A 24,838-nucleotide genomic window follows, 5' to 3' on the forward strand; every position below is an offset into this window, starting at 1 on the left:
CGCAAGTGAGGACGTGAGCAGTGCAAACCAACCTAAAGGACTACTGACACGAAACTTTAAAGCTGAGATAACTATGTAAAAGGATCCCTTTGTATATGGAAATATCTCCCAGCAAGTTTCAACAGTAACCGTTTAGTATAACCAATTTATATAAAAATCTTTGCACGCACGAGAAAGCTCACAATGGATACCCTTTCACAATCTGCATCAGCACGACGCCATCTGCTCCTCCTGGCCCCAAACTGCTGAAGTAAGGGCCCCCGTGATGTGGCCGACGTGGAATTGCAGCCACGCACACCTGTTGCCAACAATGCCAGCTCCATGTGCATGACACATAGCACAGTCCTGTCCAATGAACAGGCATGTTATATGTTCTTTCAAGCAATGAAAAATGTTCCAAATTGAATTTTCATGGAAACAGCAATGTTTGAGCCTCTACAATTTGGCACCTGAAACTTGCCTGTTGGTTTCCCTCATCATTAAGTTAATTCTATCCAATTCCTTACGAAGCCAAAACTCAAAAATAGTAAAATGTTACATTATTTTTGAGATGTTTAATATGCTGAAGTTATACCTGGACTATGAGATGCACTGTGGTAGAGGGCTCCAAATTAATTAAGACTACCTGGTGATCTTAAATATGCACCGAAATCTCGACACTGGCATTTTCGTTTTGTGCTTCCACCAGGGAAACAGCAGCTGTGGCCAAGCCTGAACTCGCGTCCTTGGCCCATCAGCGCAATGCCTCCACCACTGTGGCAGGGGCATGATATTCTACACCACCCTGAATTACTTTGTTGCTGGAAAATTTAACATTTCCTTGGTCCATGTTTGATGGAGCACCCTGCACCAATTACTGCCTTTGCCTCCAAGCCCCAAAAACGTTGCATGCTTAAGTGCCACGTCTTCCCCAATTTTCTTCTTCCCACTGCAGTTTCAACCTTTCTCACAGTAGGAACCAGTTTTCTTTAGCTTAATCTACAAACCTTGCATTGTTGCTGTCAACCCGGTTACAGAGGACACACCAACATGTTGGAAAGCTTACAAAATCAGGTTCTACATGTTTAAAGCTGCAAAACCACATTAACAAATTTACTTTGTATTACATTTACTTAACACAAGCTTTCAAGACAGTTGGTGCCTCTTTAATGTGTAAAAATATTGGTCTTACCTGTCTTACCCCGTTCAATGGAACAGTACGCCAATGAGCTTTCCATTAGTAAATTGATCCCTTGACACATTCCCACAAATTCAACATGGTGCTATGTGACCAGAAATGAAAAGCAAAGTTCAGAGGACTACAGAAGGCTTCTTGTTTCGGTCAGAGCAAGAGGACTTTATTTGTACAGCAAGTGCAAACTTGTATCAAAGATTGATACTAATGAAATTCAACATCATAAAGGCATAAATAAGGACCGCATACCTCACACATGTACACGCACATTATAAGGGCACTTACAACTTTAAACAGGGACATTCTGCAACTTAAATAAAAAAAATCGAATACACCACGAGTAGGATTTTTTGAGAAACACAGCTCTTCCAAAAACGCAGCCTGCAGAAAGAGCTGGATTTCATCATTTGGCGACACAGACGTCCACACAGTCTCCATCCTCGATGCCCAATTCTTTGGGAGTCTTGCCCGGGTCCACCCTCTCCCCGTCAAACACTATCACAAGGTTGGAGGGATCCAGACCGGCTATTTCAGCAAATTCTCGGGCTCCTTCCCGCAGAGGTTCTTCCTGCAATGTATAAAGGGAATAACAAAGCACATTTACAGCACTCCTGCATTCCAGATCGGTTATCGATAGACATGTTTACTTAATTTTTACGCCATCCAGGGCTATTGCCAGTCCTTGCACAAACAAGCACACGAGCCATTGCACTATGATGATAGTGCCAAGCTGATCTACCATGGCGTCCAGCCAATCAGATTTTGTCCTGCGGTCACATGCATTCAGTAGCCAATTGGGAGGCACGTTCCGTCTTTTTTCTAGCCCGGTTTTACTTGCATCCAATGGATTGGATTGATTGGATTGATTAAACTTTATTTAGGCCGGCAGAACGCTGCGGTTCTAGCAGGGAATTGAAAATGAAAAGACGCTCTTTCGAATGAGACCAAGATGGACGCCATAGCACTTGTGGAACCTGGGCGGCGAGTTGCCCAAAAAATGCTTTTTTCGTGTCGAATCTAGACCGCTTTTAGCAGTCGTCAGTGCTATAAATTGATATTAAGGCTAAAATATGTACTCCTGGATCTGATATTTGGCTTACTGAAATAAAAATAGCTCTACTTTCCAAAAATGACGATTTTGAAAAATCGATTTTTTTTTTTTTTGGCAAATTTCGGGGTTCTAAGACCCGTGTCTATCGCTAACCGTGGCTAGCTAGCTGGGATATTCAGCTCTCTGTAGCATGCTAAATTGTGGCCACTGTAGAACCACAACCAAGGTGCACACTATTGAAGCACCTCTGAAAGAATCCTTGATACAGATTCACTTCAGGGTGTCTAGCAAATTAATATTCTAAAATTCCCTGAGTGCTCCAGATTTTCCGACAATTTCAGGTGAAATTACCTGATTGCTGCAGAGGTGGCACCATATGCAAGACCATTAGTGTAGTACACAAAGCACTGTTTTATTTATATAGCACAAGCATAAATTATTCACTACAAATTAGAGCTGCTGACTAGTGTCTATTATTGCATTATTATTATTATTGAAACACAAATCTGCCCTTGCTGTTTAACACTTTCGTGACCACGCCTATTAATAAAAATTCAAATTTTGGTGCTCTCCGAGCGCCTCTGGACAGGTAACGCCATCCAAAGGGTAAAAGAGGATGTCATCAGTTTCCCTTATGAGTTTTTTTTCTCTGCAGCGGGGGGGGGGGGGGGGTTAAAGCTCCTGCCACTTGCCGATGCTCCACGGGAATGACAAATTGACAGGATTCCGATGAATCTGAGCTGTAATCTCAGCATGATGGTATCAGCGCAGACACGTAAGACAATTTCGATTCATCAGACTTCAGTAAGGAATGGCGAAAGTGCGTCACACCGCCCCAGAACGTCATCAGGCATTTGCCGATAAATTTCGCTTTCTCTTCTGGCCGTTCTATCACTACCGCGTGTTGATGTAGACATATCTGGCCTTGTTTCACCGCATTGAGAAATTGCTTAGCACGGTGGAATGATAGCCACTAGTGCTTATATTTTTGCACGTATGTGAATAACATTCCTACTTACAGAGCTTTATTTGCAGTATTATTCTATAAGGGCCTTGTATTCAAAGTGTATACTATTTTAATTTTTTAAATATTTACCCTGTGTAAATAGCATTGATGTTTTTATCTTTCTTCTTTTTGTTGCTTTTTTGTTTTGATAATTTTTTGCTAATATCCGTAATAAGTCTGTTTAAAATTAATACTGTTGGAAAGCCCTATCTTTTCTTTATCATTTCATATACCTTACACTTCAGCATCAATAATTTTCTGTGGCAGGAAAAAATATTTCTTGAATTACCCAAAACCAACCGATTTTCCCACGGTCACGAAAGTGTTAAGAGTGTAAGCCACTGCACAAAGGTTCTTGAAGCACACATCTCTTACTTTTTTAAGAGCTTCAATTTTTTGCTTGCAGAAGGCACTTCTGTTAGTGATTCACTAAGCACCCTTTGCTTCTTTAGTTCGTTTTTTGACAAGAGCAGCCACTCTTTTCATGTTTTTCTGAATATCTGACTCCACCTGTCTTTGTCTCCTTTTTCTGCAATTCGCAATCTCTCTAAAGGCCCTGCAGGAGTTGTGAACCGCCTGCACCATCTTTTCAGTAATTTAAACTGTCCACACTGCCTACTTCCAGCACAGCATTGCGCAAACATGATGCAAACACAACACCGACGGAAGATCCCATCGTTCCTGAAACATGACCAAGGACAAAAACAACAACAGTGTATAACCATCATACCCAGCATGCACTGCTCAAAGGTTGCCAGGTTCCCAGAGAAAAAAGGCAAAACTTGTCAACCCTGGCACTACTAGCTTGGATTGGATTTGTCCGTGCTAGTTGTTCCCTTTACATCGATTCGGGTGAGCAAAGTTCGCATTCCACTCAAGGCAGAATTTATTCATTTTTCACTCTATGACGTTTTCGTGTCATTTTTCCTGACTGGGTTAATTTTTGATAATATTCCCTGACGATTCCCTGATTTTTCCTGGTAAATGACATTTTTTTGACAATGCCCGGTTTTCCTGGTTTTCCCAGTCGCTAGACACCCTGCACTTGTACTCTGAACATACTGTTGGTTGCTGAAAGCCTTACCCTCAGTCACCATAGTCATGAGAAAGCATATCGACATGATGCTTGATGGTAACTACGGCACAAGAAAACAAGTACGAAAGAAGAAAAAATGCATGTCAGACTTGCTCTGTCAGATTTCTTATCTTACTTTGCAACACAATACAAACATTCCTCTCAGGTTTCAAGCATTCTTTAGCAAGCAAACACCCAAACCCCCAGACACACACACACACACAAAAAAAAAAAAAAGGGAAAAGAAAGAAGAAAGGGGGGGGGGGGGGGGGGGATGTTACAGTAAAACCTCACAAATCGGCCCCTGTTAATTCAAATGATTTGGCGTTCCTTCTCCTCCCTTCAAAACTGTACACTGCTCTATGGCCATGGACCTTGACTATTCCGGCGCAAGCTTACACGAGCACTGCTTAATTTGGACCAGTCAGTGCCTTTCAAAACGTGAGCTGCAATGTGCCATCCTTCGCTCACTTCCTCTTTACTCCCTGGCCTGGGAAGGATGTGAGTGTACATTGCAGCCAGAAAACAGCCGGTAGTGCTACGATGCTGCTATGATGCTCCCTGCAATACTTTTGCTCTGCACGGATTGTCGCATGTCTGAAAACTTTTTCTTTTCGCCCAGCTATCCCTAAAGACAAACTAGCATCACCGATTCATGCAAATTAAATGTACACATAAAAGAATTGTAAATGTCCTGTTTTTGTCTTTCATTCAATAACTCCACAATCAGATAATTTGCACACTTTTTTACTCCCTGGAGATCTGAATCAACGAGCTTTCACTGCATAAAAAACACCTTGAAACTTGACTAAAAAGTAACTCAACATTGTGTCAAGATATCGAAAAGATATCAAATATCTTTCAGGGAATTCAATGCGCATTCATCTCTGAACATTTGGTTGCGACCAAATGTCCAGCATTACTATGATTATTTTTAAATGCTACAAGTTGTAAGGATTTGTTGAGGCTTGAACACTATGGTTTAAAAAAAATGAAACAGTGCATTTCTGTAACCTTGAGACAAAAAGTGCAATTATAAAGGAAATTCTGTTTAGGTTTCCTTCTTGAACTATGTGTGAATTTGAAATGAAAATTCGGCTATTTGATATTTGAATTATTCGGTGCTGTTCTATTTGACGTGAATTTGCATACATTGACATAATTTAATTTGAAAATTCTAATATTCCCCCTTTTTTTTCAAAATTTGTTGAAAATAAGGGAATTGACAATAATATAGGGAGGGAAGGGGTTCACGTGAGCGACTTTCAGGTTTTAAAAACATGGCCTGATTATCTGTGCAGCTTGAATGCGTGTCCCCTGTGCCCAGTCTTTTTCTGAGAAATTAAATTAAAGTTCTGAATACTGACACTTGACTTTTTTTTTTGGCTGCTCAAGTGAAGTGTGACAATTATAGTTTGGCACAATAGGAATAACAGTAGTAACAACAACAAAAGATCATTAAGAATGATAATAAAATAAAACCGATACAAAATCAGCGCTAGAATACAAAAATTGTAATAAAAATAGCAACAGTATTTACCTGAACTGTTACTCAATCCTTGAATCTCAGAATCACATAAATTAAAGTACACTGATTTATGTTTATAATTACAGTAATATACCTGGACTAACACTGAATTCTTAAATTCAGTCAGCTAAGCTAAAAGTAGTAATTTATGTTTGTTGAAAATTTTTTAAAGAGTTCTTAGCTCAGTCAGCGTGCTGATTTTGTACCAGTTAGTGAAGCTTACTCGAGCAATTGTAAATTTCAGCTTTCATAGAAATAATTATTCACTTCGAAAAAAAAAAAAAAATTAGCTGCAAGACTTTTTAAAATGACACTGAAGTGAGCAGTAAACATTGATCCAGTACAGCAATTAACCAAAGATAAGAGTGCCTAGGCCATTTTTTTTCATGGGAGGGGGAAGGAAGTCTATTTACACACATTTCGTAAACACAAAAGCGTGTGCAAAAGTGACATTTCCCTCGCATCATCTCCCCTTCAAATGAGAGTCTAGTCATCCCCTGAATAGCTAAACAACCGGTTGCACGTTAAACCTCATAATGCAGCTGCAAACAGTACTTCAGCAAGTTCACTTTAGTGTTCCTTTAAAGGAGCCATGAGGACAAAACACAAGTTTGGTTCATTCAAAAGACGGCCTCGTTGAATCATACTGACACCAGTTTTAACGTAAACTTCGCTCAAATAAGCTATACAATGAGGAAAAAAGGGAATGACCATGCAACTCGCGAGCTCATTTCCCACAACAGAATCTATGATGTCATGCCAGACTGCTCTGCGATTGGCAGAGGCCGGCAAAAGCAAACACAAATTAGGCTGAGCTTATAAGCTTGCCGAGGGAGCTATTTGTGCTTAAATTTAGGGCACACTCTTTTGAAAGCAATTAGAATGGTGGCATAAACAGTGGAAGTTGCGAAAGCACATGCAAACATAGAAGTACTGATGCGTACTGCGGTTGGTACTGCGCGCACCATGCTTGGTTTAGCTGCACAGCACTGCGGGGCTTTGGGGTTGTCTCAGACGACACTGGCCGATTGAAGCAAGCAACGGTGTCTTGTGTGACCATATCTGTCGAGCGAGCACTATGTTTCACGCAACGATTATTTTCTCCCAGAACAAAAACAAGCCAGGTTTAAATACGGTAAAAAACAGACACTAAACGGCTTGCCACGGTATGGTGGTGCCATCTAGGTTCAGTTACGTAAACAAACGCGCGAGTACCTCGATGCCAGCGCAGCCGTCCAGGGTGGAGACACCCTTTGAACGGTCCCGTGCCGCTGCAACCGGGTCAACGTGCTCAACGCGTTGTTCTTTTCATTTCCCATGAGACCCAGCAACGCGAAACAGATGATATGATTCAAACTTCGCCAGTAAACCGCGTTGCGGAGATAATTTTAGCGCGGTTTTGATACAATTACTCACTTCGGCGGCGAGCGAGTGACCCAAACTAGCTGCGCCAGCGTATACATGTCTCCACCCTGTATGGCGAACGCCTGAATAAAGGTACCCTAGGCTGCAGAACGGTCGGTTCCTGTGATGTCATTGCAGACCACGAAAACACACGATTTAGCAGGAAAATCAAAATTTTAACTTAAATTGAACAATTTCTCAGTGAATAAAGCATCGTTTGTATACAAACAATCGCTGGGGGCACTATAAAACACGAAATCTTTCAAATAAAACAAACACATTTTGTCTTTATGGCTCCTTTAAGATTGGCGAGTGTACTAAAAAGTGGAATTTCCGGGTGAAGAGGAACATGAAACAGCCCATTCACATTTTGAAAAACTTGCACACTAATGAAGCCTGCACAGCAAAGTTCCTTTGCATTTTCACGTGGTCAGCCCGGCCAGTGTCAGAACATGAAATCTCACCTCGGCGATTTTGATGAGTTGAGGCTTGCGTCGAGAGGCACACTGAAATTTGACAGCGACCATGCTCTTTTCCGGCAAAGATGGCACTGGTTCACTGGATGCAGCTGTGAATCGCCTCACAATGCATTCTGAAAAAGCAGTGGATGGAGAACTTAAAGGGGCCCTGAAGACAAAATGCAAGTTTGGTTCATTTTAAAGATTGCCTCATTAGAATCATACTGACACCACTTTTAACATAAACTTCACTCAAGTAAGCAACATAATAAGGCAAAAAGGGAGTGGCCACGCAACTCACTAGCTCATTTCCCACACTAGAACATATGACGTCATGTGCACTGCTGTGCGATTGATTGGCTAAGGCTGGCAAAAGCAAATGCAAATTAGGCAGGGCTTATAAGCTTGCATAACAAGCTATTTTCGCTGAAGTGTAAAGCATATTCACTTTACAGCAGTACGACTGGTGGGGTAAACAATGAAAGTTAGAAAAGTACACGTAGACATAGAAGTACCAGCCCGTACTGCTGTCGGCACTGCGCACTATGCTGGTTATAGCTTCACAACTATCTGGCGTTTTTGGTATTGTCTCACACGACACTGGCCAATTGGCGTAAGCGACATTATCTTGTGACTCTGTTTGTCGAGCATACCCAATGTTTCACGAAACGATTACTTCCAACCGTAACAAAAACAAGCCAGGTGCAAATACAGAGAGAAACAAAGTGAGAGCGGACAGCGGTCTGGTGCAGTATGGTGGCGCCAACTAGGAGGACTGACGGTAAACAAGGCTCCGCAGTCCGCTGCACAGTCTAACGGCGCACTGACGTTCGCTTGAAGACCTGTCCTTGTTACGTCACCCCAGGCGTCACGAAATACACAATTTGGCAGGAGAATAAAAATTTTAACTCGAATTGATTAATTTCTTAGTGAACAAAGCATCGTTTGCTGCCAGACAAGCACTGGGGGCACTATAAAACACCAAATCTTTCGAATAAAACAGACGTACTTTGCCTGCCTGGCCCCTTTTAACACACTTTGCGTGGCCTTTACATTCAACCACTAGCAAGCACATTACTTGCACTAAGCAGATCACACAGCAAACTGAGCCTTTCACCTGTAATTTGGGTTTTCAAATTCGCACCATGTGCCCCATTTTCTGAATAGCCTGATATACACTCCGGAGCACTCCAAAGCATCATAACACATTTGGGAATACCTGAAGTGACTAAACAACATATCGTCAGAAGTTTAAATGAGTTGAAAAAAAAAAAACTATGGCAATGTAAGCTTCTCTTCCATTTTTTGTCCAGCATTCCAACAAAAGAGGCAGGTCTGCACAAGTTCACACAAAAACAATTAAAAGAAAGCGAAACATTGCAAAACGGGTAACAGATAAGACAATACTGCACTGCCATTATGATGCACCTGCAGAAAACCATTGCTCTCTGAATTCCACCCACCCCAGGCTTAAGAGTGCAAACCACGAACTCCTGCAGTTGACCAATTCAGAGGTGAGACAGCTGAATCAGATTTTGGAGCAGAAGAACCTTGGTTTGGAGCAGAACAACGACATTTATTGTCACAGCCTAAAATATAAAATCTTTGGCAACTCGTGGGGGGAAAAGTGCACTTTTTAATCGGTTTTGAACGCACATAACACTGAAACAGCCTTGTAATAATGTTTATTCTACCAGAGTATCACTGCACTACCTTTTTACAAACCATTTTTAAACGCGTAAGCTCTATGCATAGATAAGGAGGAGCGCCGTTAAAAATATTGAATTGAAAAACTAATCAATCGTAAGGTATTTTTGTTATATGTGAATGCCGAAATTATTATTTTTGTAATCCCAGACGGCGCTTTACGCACAAGTGTAAAGCCACAGCAAAAGTTCCGCAAAGCGTGGTGACAGTCGTCGCACCCCAGCTCCCATTCATCCCCAAGGTGCACGTTCACTACGATCCTAATTTGAGTAACGTTGCTATGCTTAGCCAGCTCCCTCTTGGCATTAAATTTCACTTCAGATAGATGAACCATTATTACTATCGTGCAATAATAGCCCGTCCCGCTATCGGACACTGCTTGAACATTCTGTGGCGACGTAGCCTGTGCCGCCACTTCTGCAGCGTTGATCGTCCCAACCCCACCGCTCGCAAGCTTGCTGTCAAAGGCAGCCATAACTCAGCGTTTTGCAACACCGCAATGAGACCGAAATTTCACTTCAAGCACGCATTGAGCCTCACACTCAAGGCTGAAACACGTTGAATGAACTCCCGTCTTTCGAGTCGCGCAACTTCCCGCAACAGATCAAACAACTAAATGTAAACCCAGCCACCCCCATAACCAAAACCACGGTAGAAATCGGCGAAGGGCCTCTGCCCTTCGCCGCCTGCGAAGGGCAGAGGCCCTGAACTCTGCCTGAACCACGAGCAACTCCTTTGCTCGGCGGCCATGTTTTCCAATCTTCACCACAGCAAAATGGCGGCCCCCAGTGATGTCGTTCCGGAGGTATACAGCGCTCCAAAAATTGCCATTTTCTCATCAACTTGTACAAGTAGTTGTCACCTCAGTACACATAAGTATTTTTTCTACAAGACTTTGCAATGGTTTTCGGTGAGAAAACTTAACAAAAACTCGCATAATATAACATGTGAAACCCGACATTGTTACTTTCGAAAAAACTATCTTGGGGACAATTTTATGCGGATTTTTTATTGAATGATCAATCAGTTAAACCTTTACAAACAGCATCGCCTTAGGGGGTGCTGGAAAATTATGACATCAGTAAGCATTTTTCCCCACTGAAACTGACGGGAGCGTTAAAATCTTTGGCTCTCAGACTGTTTCGGAGCAGTTTGGCGCAATTTTTGCAATTTTCAAGCTTTTGGAGTAGCCTGGCGCAGGAAAACCAACCTGTATCAAAAGTGCGCAATATGCGCAGCTGTCTCACCCCTGCCAATTTGAAAAACATGGTCCCAAATGAGAAACTAGGGAGAAAATAACATGAGAGTCGACTAACTGGTGAAGCAGAGTTATGAACTTAAACTAGAAAACTAACAATCTCAAGACAGAACCTTATAGACACCACCTTATATCTGCAAAGCAAATATGTTACAGCACAAATTTCATTAACCGTGAAGTTTTTAAAAGCAAAACTTAACACAGAAAGACTTGCACTTTTACAGGTTTTGCTAAAGGTTGTTACAACAAAAAACAATGCTTACAGCAACATGTTATCAATCTACTTTACTCCGATTAAAGGGGTCATGAAGAGAAAATGCATTTGACTTTGTTTAATTTTAAATGCTTGAACAACCTTTTAAGAAAAAAATTTAGAATACTTTCACAATTTATTGCTCCCGTAATTTAGGAGCTGCCTCTGAAATGCTCGTTGGCACATCACAAGCGGCCATGCAATATTGTCGATCAGCAGCACAACTAGCAGTGAAGTCGTTAATAAGATTTGAGTTAAAGGCTCATTGTGTATATTATTTTGTGAAGCTGTAAACACGATATTGTAAAAATAATGCATTCTTTACTGCCTGCCATAAATAGTTTTCTATCCACGTGACCGGAGGCATGACCGCTTCAGTTCTCTAGCAACCATTGTAGCAGAAGTTGTACCTACAGGCTATTTGTACTCAGTTTCCCTGCTAAGGTTCAGGTTATTTAGCCGAATTCTTTTCGGAATCTTACCTTTTTTGTATCAAATGGTCGAAATCTGCTTAAGCAAAATAAATAAATAAAAGACGGTTGCCCTGCGTGTAATTCAAACTTGCAGCCACTCGGCCAGCCTGCATTGAAGTCAGATACTTTGCCCACTAGGCCACAAAAGTAAACAGCAGGCGCGGGTGAAAACCGCTACATAAAAGTCGCTCCGTATTTGCGGCCCGGCATCACGATGTTTTCGTAAATTCTGATGTACCCACAGCTTTAACTGCCAACTTCCTCTTCCAACGCTTCTGCAGTAAGCGAAGGGGGAGCATATCCAATTGACGAAGCAACGTAAACAACGTTGTTTATGGTAGGAAAGCAATCGAACTGCGTGATGATGGGACTCAGCAACGCGCTGCATCACTGCTTCTCACTCGTTATTTTTGCGCTTTAAGAATAAAAGATGGGCTGGTTTTGCTTTCTGACTACTCGAAGTTCCTTCGATAAACGTGTTCAGGTAAAAAATTCCCATTTTAAGCTTTCGGTTCTTCATCTCGTCAAGTCAGGAAGTTCACGTTCAAGTAACTCACTTAGAGGCTATGTGAGACAGACATCGGTAAACTTGAGCAAGAATACCAGCTAGCAGAAGGACAGTGTAGACTAGTGCCAAATAGCTTAAACAGTTTACAAATACCCAGTTTGCTTTAAACACGGTCACTTCTGCCTGCGCCACTCGCTCGTATTATTGACGGGGTGTTCGGCCATGTTGATCAGTCGGATCAGAGATCAGACATCGCCCGTTCAGTTACGAGTAACTTTCTTCATGGCGCCAATGTTGTAGGTGTATCTGACCCTTTGCAAGCCCGCTCTACGTAGACATGTGCAGACAAGGGAGAGCTATGATTGGCTTCTTAACATGACATCACTTCACGACTTGAGAAGGAAAGCCTTGGTGAAACCACAACTGCATTTTTTTTACCTGTCTGCCGATATCATGCAACAAAACGGCTATGCATAGTCTGTTTATCAAGGTTACACAGTTCTAAATACCCACACAACACAATTTTCTTCAGAATCTCTTCACGGCCCCTTTAAGTGAAAGAATTTCAATGAGGAAAGCAGAGTTCTGCAAGGGGTATAGGTTCTACTCTCTACAGAAAGAGATAAGGAAGACTGAAACAAGAACACTCCATACATGACACATTCCCCGCAGCAATAACCTGTTTTTTGTACACGCAGCATTGAAAGTCACTTGGCATTGTCACTCTGGTACGGGAAATTCCGTGTTAGCTTGTATTCGGGGCTGAATTTTCCCGCGTTTACACAAAACAGAAGAAAGAGAGAGAAAAAAAAAAATACTGCAGTGTAATTAATGCTGTGCTTCTAGGTTCAATCAATGAAAATCTTGCACGAGGAGCTACTCTGCATTCTGCGACATCAGGGGATGACTTAATTACTTCACATCTGCTAACAGTTCGGGGAAATTGTAGGCGCGGTAGTGGTGGCAGTTTTTAAGGCTCCACCATTAATCGTGTACTGACCGCTGCCAAAGGCATCGCTGGAACGGATACATTTTAGTAGCCGCCCCCTGCTCTGGCGGGAGCCGCTACTAACTCCAGTGCATCCCTGTGGCGCCACGCCATGAAGTAGGCATACAGTTAAACCTCGATGTAACGAAGTCGGTAAAATTCGCAATTTACTTCGTTACATTAAAATTCGCGGTTATAATGGGTTTATCCCGTGAAGCGTTTCCTGCAAAAGAAAACGTGGTGTGCATACACGGCTGCCGCACTGTTTCTGTTTCTATCAGAGCTTAATCGTCTACGCGGGCATCAGCGTGAGCCACATGGAGCATTTTCTCTCCGCAAAAACGCGCCCCACAAGTCACAGGCGCGCTGACACAGCCGTGGAGACCACCCGCGCGATGCAGGTAGCTCCAGCGACCGTTTATAACCGCTCGCTGAAAGGCAACTCGAGGGGCAAATGAGAGGGGCATGCGAGAAAAAAGGCGGATAACGTGGGCGAAATTTCCACTGTGAAAGGTCATACGCGCCGCTTACGAAAGTGCCCATCAAATATCCTCCGCGGCGGTAAGCCTATGACAGCTGGCATCCCCGAGCGCTTCGAAGCTCCCACCATAGGGTGCCCGCCTCCCCATTGGCGAAACTGGTCAGGCTCCTCCCACTGCTGTGCACAGCGCGAGTCACTTCCTGTCAATCGCGGACGCGGGTGTGAAAAAAAAAAATGCGCGCACAAGGCTCACAAATAGCGTAGCTTATGTAGTGGCTCTACTCACAAAGATTCACAAATGCTTGCTGGAACGATGAAACCCAACAAGCATGAGTGAATTCAAAGGGCAAAGCGGCAACGGCGGCCCCGCCGGAGGCGATTAGGCTTACCACCGCAGAGGATATTTGATGGGCACTTTCGTAAGCGGCGCGTAAGACGTTTTACAGTGAAAATTTCGCCCTCGTTATCTGCTTTTTTTCTCGTGTGCCCCTCTCGTTTTCCTGTCAAGTTGCGTTTCAGCGAGCGGTTAGAAGCGGTCGCTAGAGCTACCCACATCGCGCAGGTGGTCTCCGCGGCTACGTCAGCGCGCCTGTGGCTTGCGGGGCACGTTTTTGCGCGGAGAAAACGCTCCATGCCGGTTACACTGATGCCCGCGCAGACGATTAAGCTCCGACAGAAACAGTGCGCCAGCCGTGTATGCACGCCACGCAGTTTGTAAGCAAAGGGCTCGCTCACAGACTCCGTGGCTCACTACATGCGCGGCATAGGGCGGCCCATGTCACCGTTCGCGTTTTATTGAGACCCCATTTCGGCGCTTGCGTCTCCCAAAATCTACCTCTACAACTTAAATTTCGTGCCTAGTTCTCCATGAAACTTCGTTACATTGAAATTCCAGCAAACGGGACTTCGTTACACAGAGGGTGAAAATACATGGTGTGCATACACTTGAAGTTACAAAAAATTCCGTGGTTCGTTACATCGAGGGTTTCGTTACATTGAAGTTTGTTACATCGAGGTTTAACTGTATAGCTAAGTCAGAGATAGGCCACATGACACAGATATGAAACTTGCGCTTATTTTCCACACGTTCCGATTCACTAGATTTGTACAGTGCAGCGGCAGCAAGCACTGTTTAAGAAGCTCAACTGAGCAGTCATGGCTGTTATCACGATGCATTGTGCCCGGGAAGGGCGACACTCCGCTCGAAGTGGAGGGACCGGAACATGGCCACAGTGCGGGACAAATTTGACACTAACGGTATATGGCACCAGGCTTGAGGCTTTGTGATTTGTCCCCCGGCTCGACAGTATTGCCCTCGTCGTCACACACCACCACCCGAGCCACGGGGACGCCGCATTCTTTGGCAATCTCTTCCAGGGGCCCAGCGAGTCGAGCATCCTGTAAGAATGGCAGCAAAAGGGAGACATATCTGGCAGTTAAAACCTCTTTTTTAGTCTCCCCTATCTATCGTAGCATTTGCCTGTTCCTAGCAACGATACTTTCTGGAGAAGAGGCATGCACTACCTAGCCAAGGTAAGCCGCAGCCTTTTTTTCCCAATTGCTTTGCATAGCTTACCGTTAAATTCCGAGAGAATGCACTCTCTTGGAGCATCACCTACCCCCGTTTAGGGGTGAAATATTCAAGTTACTAAAAGCCCCCACAGATCGCCCACCTCCTTAAATTGTCCCAGCTTCGATGTCTTAACGACCTCGGCAGCTCCTTCCATCAAAACACAGCGGCTGCGAACACCGCTGATTACTGGATCTCGAATACAACCCATTCATGTGTGTACACAGTTATACATATTTGTTGTAAATATCATTACCCACACTGCCTGCAGCACACTTATTGCTTTTTAGTGTAAGGCATAAAACAAAAGCATGGCGAGCACTATTCCCGCAGGGCGAAATGGCAGTCGCTGCCGAAACAGTGCTGTTGCTGGAGGTCAGTTATGGCGGCTGCTTTATGGAACCTTACTGCACTACTGTCATTCAAGAAATGTTCGGTTAACCAGTGAGGAATCCTTGAAATCAGGTACAAGGCATTGCTGTGACACAAAGGGTGGGTCGCAATGTAGTATACAGGTTATTTCAATGCAACCTTCAGTAATTTTGTGGCTTAGTGGCCTCACGCCTGCTCAATAGAAGTCGCGAGTTCAAATCCCAGCAGGGTGTCCCTTTTTTTCTTTTTCTGTTCTGCCTTTGAAGTGGCATGGTTGGGTGGCAGGCAACTTGGGTGGGTTACTAGTTACTAGTGGGTTACAGTGACTAGTTACTAGTAACACGTTACCGGTAACTAGTTACTTTTTACAGTAACTTGTAACTGTAACATTGTTACTTTTTTACATAGTAACTGTAAAAGGAAATACCATTAACAGTTACCTCCGTTTTTTATAAAAAATTACCCAACAGCACCACTCGTTAAAGGCCTATGACAGTTCGCACCTTCCACTTTTTCAGACTTTCTTCTTTCTCATATACTGTCCACCTTTCATCTTTCCTGAACACGGCTGTCCTCGCAGTTTAGAAGGGGAGATCGCTAAGAGGATGGATTATCTTTCCTGTAGAAGACCGAGGTCGCAGGTCAGTCCTAAAGGTGATTGCTTAGAACGTTTCCTTTGCCTTGAGCGCAAAACAAGAAAAAGAAAAGAAACTGGAAATTAAACCTCCGAAAAGAGGGAACCTCTCGGATGCCAACTTTGAGAAAAAACTTATCCTAAGAGTCAATGAGTTTTGTAAATAAATTCCCGACATGAAGAGTGCACCAACAAAAAAGTCGATGCAGCAAACTGAAGTGTACACAACGATTGTTGGCGTTGGGCTTCAGTTGGCCCACTGTTAGGTTCTGTTCGTCTAGGAATTTTCCATGTACAATTTTGACCACGCACATAACATCGTACGTTTCGGTTAAATGAACTCTATCATTCGGTTTTTGACGTATTACTTAGGGTTGCAGTAACAAATCAGTAATGACGTAATTTTTTTCCGTTAACGTGTCCATGACTGAAATGAATGCACGTGTCACCTCCCAGCAATGGCCCAATGGTTGGGTGGCTCCACAGCTGCACCTACGGCTAGACACAGTGTGTGGCAGCTCCCAGGCACTTGGAGGGAGCCGCCCTTGGCAAGATGCACACGGGGTTCCCTAGAGCACTTCACTTACAGGGTCCAGAGCGAAGCGCATCAGCCTAGCAGGGCCCAGCACCCGAAAGATGATTTCCTTCTCAGCAGGCTCCGGCTCGCAGACCACCACGTCGTCGTCCGAGAAATCATCGGCAAAAGGCTCCTCGGCCTCAATTTCCTTCTGCAGGGCTTCCAATTTCCTGCCATAGATACACACACATGATGTCAAGCAACTGATGCCAATCAGTTGCTTGAGTGCAACTGATTGGCACTGCGCATTCAGTTAGCCTTCACAAACTGATTGATTGATTGATTGTGGCGGTTTGTGACGCAATTGTGACGTTTGTGACGTTTGTGACTCATCGCCTGCATTGTGACGCAATGCAGGCGATGAGGCGCGCCGTAGTGGAGGGCTCCGGATTAATTTTGACCACCTGGGGATCTTTAACGTGCGCCGAAATCTCGCACACACGGGCATTTTTGCTTTTCGCCTCCATCAGAAAAGCGGCCGCCGCGGCCGGGAATCGAACCCGCGACCTCGTGCTCAGCAGCACAACGCCTTAGCCACTGAGCCACCGCGGCGGGTGCCTTCACAAACTGGGGAATGCCCGCATTGGGCCATAAATCCCGATGTACTGGCATGCGGGGATCCCCCACAGCCCATGTTGGAAAAATAGGAAAACTGCATTTGCCATGCCCAGAAAACAATGCACAGCAGCGAAGTAACAGGAACAAGTCACGAGAAACACTGACAAACACTAACGTCCAGTGCCTGCTGGGCAGAGAAAAATTAAAAAATCGCCACACCTTTATGGCTGCCAAAAAAGTTGATCTTGTGTACCGCTGTTTTGTACCCACTAAAATACGGGAGAGAAATCATGACAGTAAAGTAAGGGCAATGCACAAGTTTCACCGGAGTGTTGTCGTTTGCAGAACACTGACGTCACTTGATGCAGAACGACACGTATGCATACACACTGGACGTTTCGTTCCGACAGCTCATCCTACCAAAATAGGTGCCCGCACTGAATTATGCGGCACTGTTGTGTCAACCCAACACTGACACAGGGAGTGGAGTTTCCAAGAGGAGTGGTACGTATAAGCTTTAAAGGAAGGCTTCACACGTGACAGCTTCGCCTGAGGGGAAATATTACACTGATAACTGCGGTTTAACAGATGGAAGCAGCAGCAACAGCAGCGGTGGTATGACAATGCGGCTCCTAATACCACAGCAAGAGCAAAAGATACTGTTACGTACAGAGGGGCAAATTTTCGCTTGAAGACAGGCATGTCTCGCTCTATGATAAAAGCGAACAACTTACGATAGAGCTTCTAGGGTCTGCTCAGAATACTGCACTCTCTTTGCAGCCTTTCTCGGGCTTCCCAGGCTGGTCTGTGACCTGTAAGGAAGTGAGGCGACACAATTCACCACTGCTACTTTGCCATACTACCACAGTTCAACCTGAAACAAAGAACTCGCTAGAGCGTTTCTGCCATTTTTTCGACACCCTCAAATGGAGCAGCTGCACTCCTTACTACGCACAGCGACAAATTTCACCAATCTTGATTAACATTTACATGTAATGTGCCAAGGATACTGTTGACATGCACCCAATACATTCGCAAGTAAATCTCAAATTTAAAACAACTGCCTTACCACAGCAGCTGAATAGAAACAAATTGACCCCAGTCTTAGAGAAAAGGGATTAGACTTCATTTCATTGGCTAATTAATTATTGGCCCATTTGCACGTTACCATACCTCAGTAAAGTGATTGAAAAATTAATTGGGCAACATGTTTTAAACTGCACTATACTCATCGTGCACCATACCCACCAGGAACAAATTACTCTTATTATTATTAAAGCAAAACTTTCCATGCCTTGCTGAAGGCATTTGATGTCACGTCAAAATGCACTGCAGAAAAGCCAACCTTACACAATGAGTTTCACAGAACGATGATGGTGATAAATAAAGGCACATCAAGCGCCTCAAGAAGAAGAAGAAAAAAAAAACGCTTCCTATGGTTGGAACCGAACCTGAGTTCCTCGCATTATGAAGCCGACGTCTATCCGATTGCGCCATTCCTACATGGTCTAAGCAGTTTGGGTTTTGGACTTTGACTCAGGTTGCACAGGAGAAAGTCTAGCGTTTTAACCATCATTCTTTAAGAAAGGGGCTTTGATATTTATTACAATGTCGGACGCTTTCCAACCAACATGCTGAAGCCGACAGCTTTCGCGAGCTCCGAAACGCAAACAACGTAAAATTGCAGTGCACAAGTCCATTCACACAAGGTGGCCCACATGCCCAAAAATCAAGTTTCTTGTAACAAGACTGCCAGTTCAAGACAACCTAGGCACTGCCTTCCTGTTTTCTGGACAGACACTAATTCCACAGGCAACAAACATTCACAAACACAAAAACCCTCCACAGGAGATTGGTGCAGGGGCACCGACCATGCATGCACGAAGGTATGGATGCACTTCCAAGTGCAACCATAGCTTGGGGTCATCTACCCAGCTACGAACCTTACTACACACAATTTCACGCTACACCAGCACCTTTGAAAGCTGTATTCCTTAATACTAAAAGGTCAGGTAGTTTTACAATGCTGCACGTTTCACTTTACTGCACTCAAAGGTCGATGAGCAGCAAAGAACACTTAAAAAGGAAATCTGACTTGTATCTAGATAAAATAGTGTTTTCAGCTTGGTGAGTCATTGTAACAACCTGACAAGGACTAGCCGTTTCAACAATAGGAAACAAGAACTAGGCTGTTTACACATCAATGAATTTGCAGCTGAGAAAATTTAACCACTGCGAAGGAGAATTTTGCAAAGACTGTCAATTAAAAGGAATGAAACAATTGGGGAATGAAACCAATTAAGAGGAATGAAAACAATTTGCCTATGGTGCTACTTTTTCGTTTTCCTGTAGAGTTATGCAGTGCGTTGCATGGCCACGAAAGGAAAAATATTCATTTTTGTATCTTTCACCAAAATTGCCTCACCATTAACCCTAAAAATATACAAATAGATCCTGTTTCATCGGCCAATTCATGATGACATATTCGAATAGAATACTGGCCTGTGTTCTCTGCAATCAATTTAGATATGCATCCTATGCAGTGTGAGGAAACGCTGACTGACGTGCACTGCTTGGGACCAAGAATAAGAGCTGCAACCACCAAGTCTCGGAGCTGGTTGGTTTGAATTTTTGACCATGTTACAAATACACTGTGTTCTGTCACTCATGACAGCTTGTGTACAAGATTTCAAGTTGCTGCTGTGCTCTGGCACCCTACTTCTTCCATAGAACGTCATGTATTTAAGGTACGAAGCCACTGAACATTCCCGCCCAGTGGCTAAGGTGTTGTGCTGCTAAGCACGAGGACGCGGGTTCGATTCCCGGCCGTGGCGGCCGCTTTTCTGATGAAGGTGAAAAGCAAAAACGCCCGAGTGTTCGAGATTTCGGCGCACGTTAAGGATCCCCAGGTGGACAAAATTAATCCCGTGCCCTCCACTACGCCACGCCTCATCGCCTGTGAAACGTCGGCCCGTTAAACCCCACAATCAATCAAATCACTGCGTATTCCCAAACATATTTTACAGCTTTACCTCACTAAAAACTAACCAGGGAATGTTTGTAAAATATACTGGAAGTAAACTACCACAGGGCTGAAAAAACAAAAACCAGGTGACAAGCAGTGCTTGGGTTGTCACCCTACCTTTGTTGTTTTAGTTGCACTCTATCTTAAATTAATTCCTTTAAATAGTACACAGACATATGTAAAACTCTGGAACTTAGCAACATTAAAACAGAAAGGTGGGGCACAAGCTATTTAAACATTAGAAGTAGTAGTACCAGCAGCATGCATTTACTTTGTGCTACAAAGGCAATGAAGACCAACAAAGGGTGCCAACAGCAGTTTAGTCATTTTAGGCGTGATGTGTTCTGTGGAATATTATGGATGTGATGAGTTTAAAACTGGGTAGTGTGGGGGTGTGTGAAGTCTTTCTTTTGAAACACAGAGGTGTGATGTCTTCTGTAATGGATGTGATGTGTTTAAAACTGGTCAGTGTGTGGGTGTACAGAGCCTTTTGATCTCCTATGTACAAAGTTCGAGCATGAATAAGTTAGCACAATCAACTTTTTTTCCCCCCAATTGGGGGCAAGCAAACAAATGCGATACTTACAAAACGACACAGTCCTCAGAAACATCTTCGGAGGAATCTTTGGGCTTCCGACCACCCTTCCGTTTGTTGAAGATCGTAGCGACGGACAGGCCACCTTTAAGGAGTGAAACCCAAACTTTGTAAGATTAAAGAAAGAAAATACAGTAGAACCCCATTTACCTATACGTTCCTCCCGATTACATTTTCCTGGCTATTAAGTCATAGTAGTGTGGTCCCAATAAAATGTCTATAGACAACCATGTATTACAATCCCACTTATTACGTCGTCACACCACGACACTTCTCCTTTATACGTTGCGCTTACAGGGCATTAATAATGAAAAAATATAGCCACTGATAAAAGTGCACAGAAAAACACTGAACTGTGTGGTCACTAACAAGCGGTTTGTGCACACCAAAATCCCTGAAAAGAGAGGGCACAACACTTGTAGGCACAATCATCTTTCACTATCCCAGTTGCAACACCCTATTCGCACAGGAACACACACTTGTGATTGTGCCCGTACACATCGTCACACATGTTTTCTGCTAGAGAGTTTACTATGTTTTAGACTTTGCCTTCGCCATAGCCACTGATGGTGTCAAAAAGATGGAAAGCCCTCTCACTTAAAGAGACCCAGAAAAGCCTTCTGTACAAGTTACAAAAAGCCTGTATTGTCGCGTAGCACCAAAATAGCGATGCAATGCCGTTGGAATTATTGATCTACATTCAGTATTAGCTCTGCCAGAAGCAATTAAACGCACCTCTCCCCACTTGCCGATTGACTCCTCCCTCTCTGCTTCCTTCAAAGCAGCTGGAAACACTGGGAATAGCCATGTGACATCACGATGCTCGACTTCCGTTCTGCGCTAGCTACATTCCTGCGCCTAGGCATGCGTCAATCGCTGCGGGCACGCCTTAGCCGCCTTTGCCTAAGGATCGCGCAGGAAGGAGGAAGAGCAGCCGGAAGCCAATGGCAGTGACGCGCGTCCGCCGCCGGCCGACCTCGCCGGCAATTGGGCGAATCAGGGGGCGCAGTCACCGTTGCGTCAGCCGCGGTCGGCTCGCTGTGGCGTCGCGCTAATCGGCTGAGAAAGGCGATCTTCAAAAATTGTTTACAAATTATCCGTACAACGTATGGGGCTCACACTTGGCTCAAAAATCCCCCGTTAAGAGTTCTACCACCTGAATGCATTTGATTGCCACCTTCACAAAGCTTTTCGGGGTCCCTTTAAGCACAAACTTGGTGTTCTGCGGGAAGTCCACAAGGAGAGACATGGAAAAAAATACGTATCCCGAATGAACCAGGCTTGTGTTTTTGCGGTACTAACGGCACATTCGTGTTTACATTTCCTGGCAACCACGCTTTTTTTTTTGTTTTTGCGGTCCAGTGAGAAACGTATAAGTGGGGCTATATTGGTTCAAACAATAATCTAAAATGGGGACATCAGTTGATTCAAGCCGGTAAGCCCGGCGCGGTATTTAACTTAGTAAGAGGCGGGGGGCGTTAGAGTTAATGTTGCGAAATGGTTTTAGGCGACGCGAAACAAAAACCATATAGGCGTTTTTTTTTTTTTAGGCCCCCTTAAAGGGACACTGAAGTGAATTTGTCAAGCTCCCGTTATTGCTTGCACTGCGTAGACTGGCTCAAATTAACACACTTTTCATTGTTTATCCGGTTGATAAGTCAGCGATTATTTTATAAAGCCCGAAAGAAGAAAAACTACCATGCACTGTCTGCAGCGGCCGCGCCAACTAAACGCTGTGACGTCGGGAGGAGGTGCACCGTGATTAGACGATGCCCAAGATTAGCATTCAAACAAGTTTTGGTTTCAGTTCTGTAAAACAACATGCTTGACATCCGACGGTATCATTGGATGGGCATTCTCAATCCCTCAATAATCATCATACCGTGCTTCTGTCATGTTGTCAGCTGTAAAATGCCTAAGATAAGCCTTCCAGGATGGCTTGGAACCGTAGCAATCACTAGCCGAGGCCTACGCAGTGGATGAACACCCTCCGCGTCACTGCAAATGCTCAAATGCCATGCGCTTTTCCCCCATATTTGGAGCTTGCCTCACTCATGCCTGTATCGCAAAAAGCGTGTTCCAACCAGGCCAAGGGTCTGCTGATTCTGGCCTGTGCCTACTGTGTGCAAGCAGTCGGTGTTTATGGCAGCAGCACGTCAATGAGAACTTGCTAGCGCATCAGTGTCAGCCTGCGTGCGTTCTGTCAACTAGTTCGTGGAGCAGTGAACGTTAAGGCCCAAAAATGGTGAACTCAATATAGAAAACATAGATTGAAAACGGAAAAGAGAACTTACAAAACAAAAAAAAAAAAAACAATATACCCCAGGGGATTCGAACTTGTGACTTGCAAAATAACATACCTAGCGTTCCAGACCACTCGGCCACAGGCCACCACTGGCAGCATTAGAAATATAAGGTATATAATGTATAACCAGTTTACACTTTTTAGTTTTAGCATTTCAAGCAGCTTAGGTGACTATTTGTTGCATAGCACTCGTTCAGTAAGCGTCACCCAAATTTCCACAATACCTCACGTCTAGCAATTGCATTTGTTAGACGGAAAAGCGTTCGCAGATGCATAGTCATGCTGCTGACTGCTGTGCTTGTTCACCCAGCGCAAAAAAGTGCTTCCTACACCCTAGTTTTACGCTGTTCGGTAAAAGTTTCAGTTGATTTTATTTCCTTAGTACCTATACTGACTTCGCTGACTTCTTCCGCCTTCAAGTGGCCTTGGATTTTCCTACTAGCGTACCAGTCAGCGAAGCGTCGCATGTGCACTTGTGTGGAGCGACCTGAACTTGGAGCTTGATACAGTGTACAAACTAGCAAACTAAAGAAACGCACTTTCGTCTATTCACAAACGTGCCGTGGCTTAGTTTCAACTGAGCGAACGAATTGCGACGACCCGTCAGTGGCCGGTGGATTAAACGCTGGGCCGACTGTGTCAGAAGGTCGGCGAGCTGTGCACCAGTAGCGCAGTCAAGCCAAGTCATTTCCTCCTGACGTCACAAGAAAACGCCACAGAAAATGGGCGAGGATGCAGAGAAGAGGGCAGCATTTTCGAATTGATGTTTCTACTAAATAAATTCGCGTAAACGCACTCAGAGTGATCGAAACGTGGCCTATAGACACCGGACCAATTTGCGCTAGTAATCCCGCAATGTTTACAAATCACTTCAGTGTCCCTTTAACGTCTTGACAGAAAAAAAAAAGGTCCTTTGCGTGTACAATACTCACCGCTAGAATGCTGCAGTTCATTGTGCACTGCCGAAAGTGTTACGCTGGAAAATATGTTGGACCCGAAAAGAGAGTCGTCGCTTTTCTTAATAAAATTCGCGATTTTACGAAGGTTGGCTGGTTCGTCATCCGATTTCTTCACTCTGGTAGCCTCAACCGTTCCCTCGGGGCAGGTCTGCTCTGGGGCCTTTCGCTTTCGCGCTGCACATCACAAAAGCAGAAAATTTCAATCACAAAATAAATGACTCGTTTCAAACACAATGTGCCGTGAGCTCAATTACGATCGCATGTCAGGTAAAATTACTAACAATGGAGCTGCGCGCCATAGCTCAAATGCGCAGCTGATAGCCCGCGAAAACGGGACGTCGCTAACCATTACGTAATTTGCAAAATCATGACTTAAGCTTGACAGATACGACAAAACACAAAGCAACGGTCTCCAGCTCTGTCACGTAAGAAGTAATCACAACTTACGCATGACGTATCGGAACCATAAGACACGATCCGAAAGGGCGCGATACGGTACGCGAATTAACGGCAGGGTACGATGGGAACACCGGACTTGTTACGTTTGATATTAGCAATGAACAAGCGCCCCAACGGATAACTAAACTATAAAACACGCGTTCCAGTGCTACTGACGCTACAATGCATAGAAATCCTATGCTACACTGTACCACATTATACAAGTCGCACCGCGCCTACCGCCATAAGAAAGTGCCGCTTTTTGGATGGGATTGGATCCGTACTACGAGCGGCGCTTAGCGCGTTGCAGTACTAGTACTTCTAGTACACTCTAGCAGTACGCTGCCAAAAAAAAGTTTACTTTTTTGATATCTTACTGTTTTGCAAGAGTCTCTTGTATAAAATATTTTTATTAATTTGTAAATGGCGTTGAGTAAAATA

The 24,838-nt window shown here is 44.1% G+C and overlaps 1 protein-coding gene across 1 annotated transcript; it reads right to left on the minus strand.

Moving 5' to 3' along the window:
* Positions 1-1,451: 1,451 nt before the first annotated feature.
* Positions 1,452-24,667, minus strand: LOC144156200 (NFATC2-interacting protein-like). The gene is made up of 8 exons (XM_077688076.1): positions 24,407-24,667; positions 23,933-24,133; positions 20,687-20,780; positions 17,810-17,887; positions 16,528-16,687; positions 14,621-14,762; positions 7,703-7,830; positions 1,452-1,742 (listed from the first exon to the last, which is right to left on the minus strand). Exons 1-8 carry the CDS (start codon positions 24,408-24,410, stop codon positions 1,578-1,580), a joined length of 972 nt encoding a protein of 323 aa, XP_077544202.1. The 5' UTR covers positions 24,411-24,667; the 3' UTR covers positions 1,452-1,577.
* Positions 24,668-24,838: the final 171 nt, after the last annotated feature.

Source organism: Haemaphysalis longicornis, unplaced genomic scaffold (assembly GCF_048455015.1).
Source record: "Haemaphysalis longicornis isolate Haplotype H1 unplaced genomic scaffold, Haemaphysalis longicornis Haplotype H1 scaffold_1, whole genome shotgun sequence".
In the NCBI taxonomy this organism is placed as follows: Eukaryota; Metazoa; Arthropoda; class Arachnida; order Ixodida; family Ixodidae; genus Haemaphysalis; species Haemaphysalis longicornis.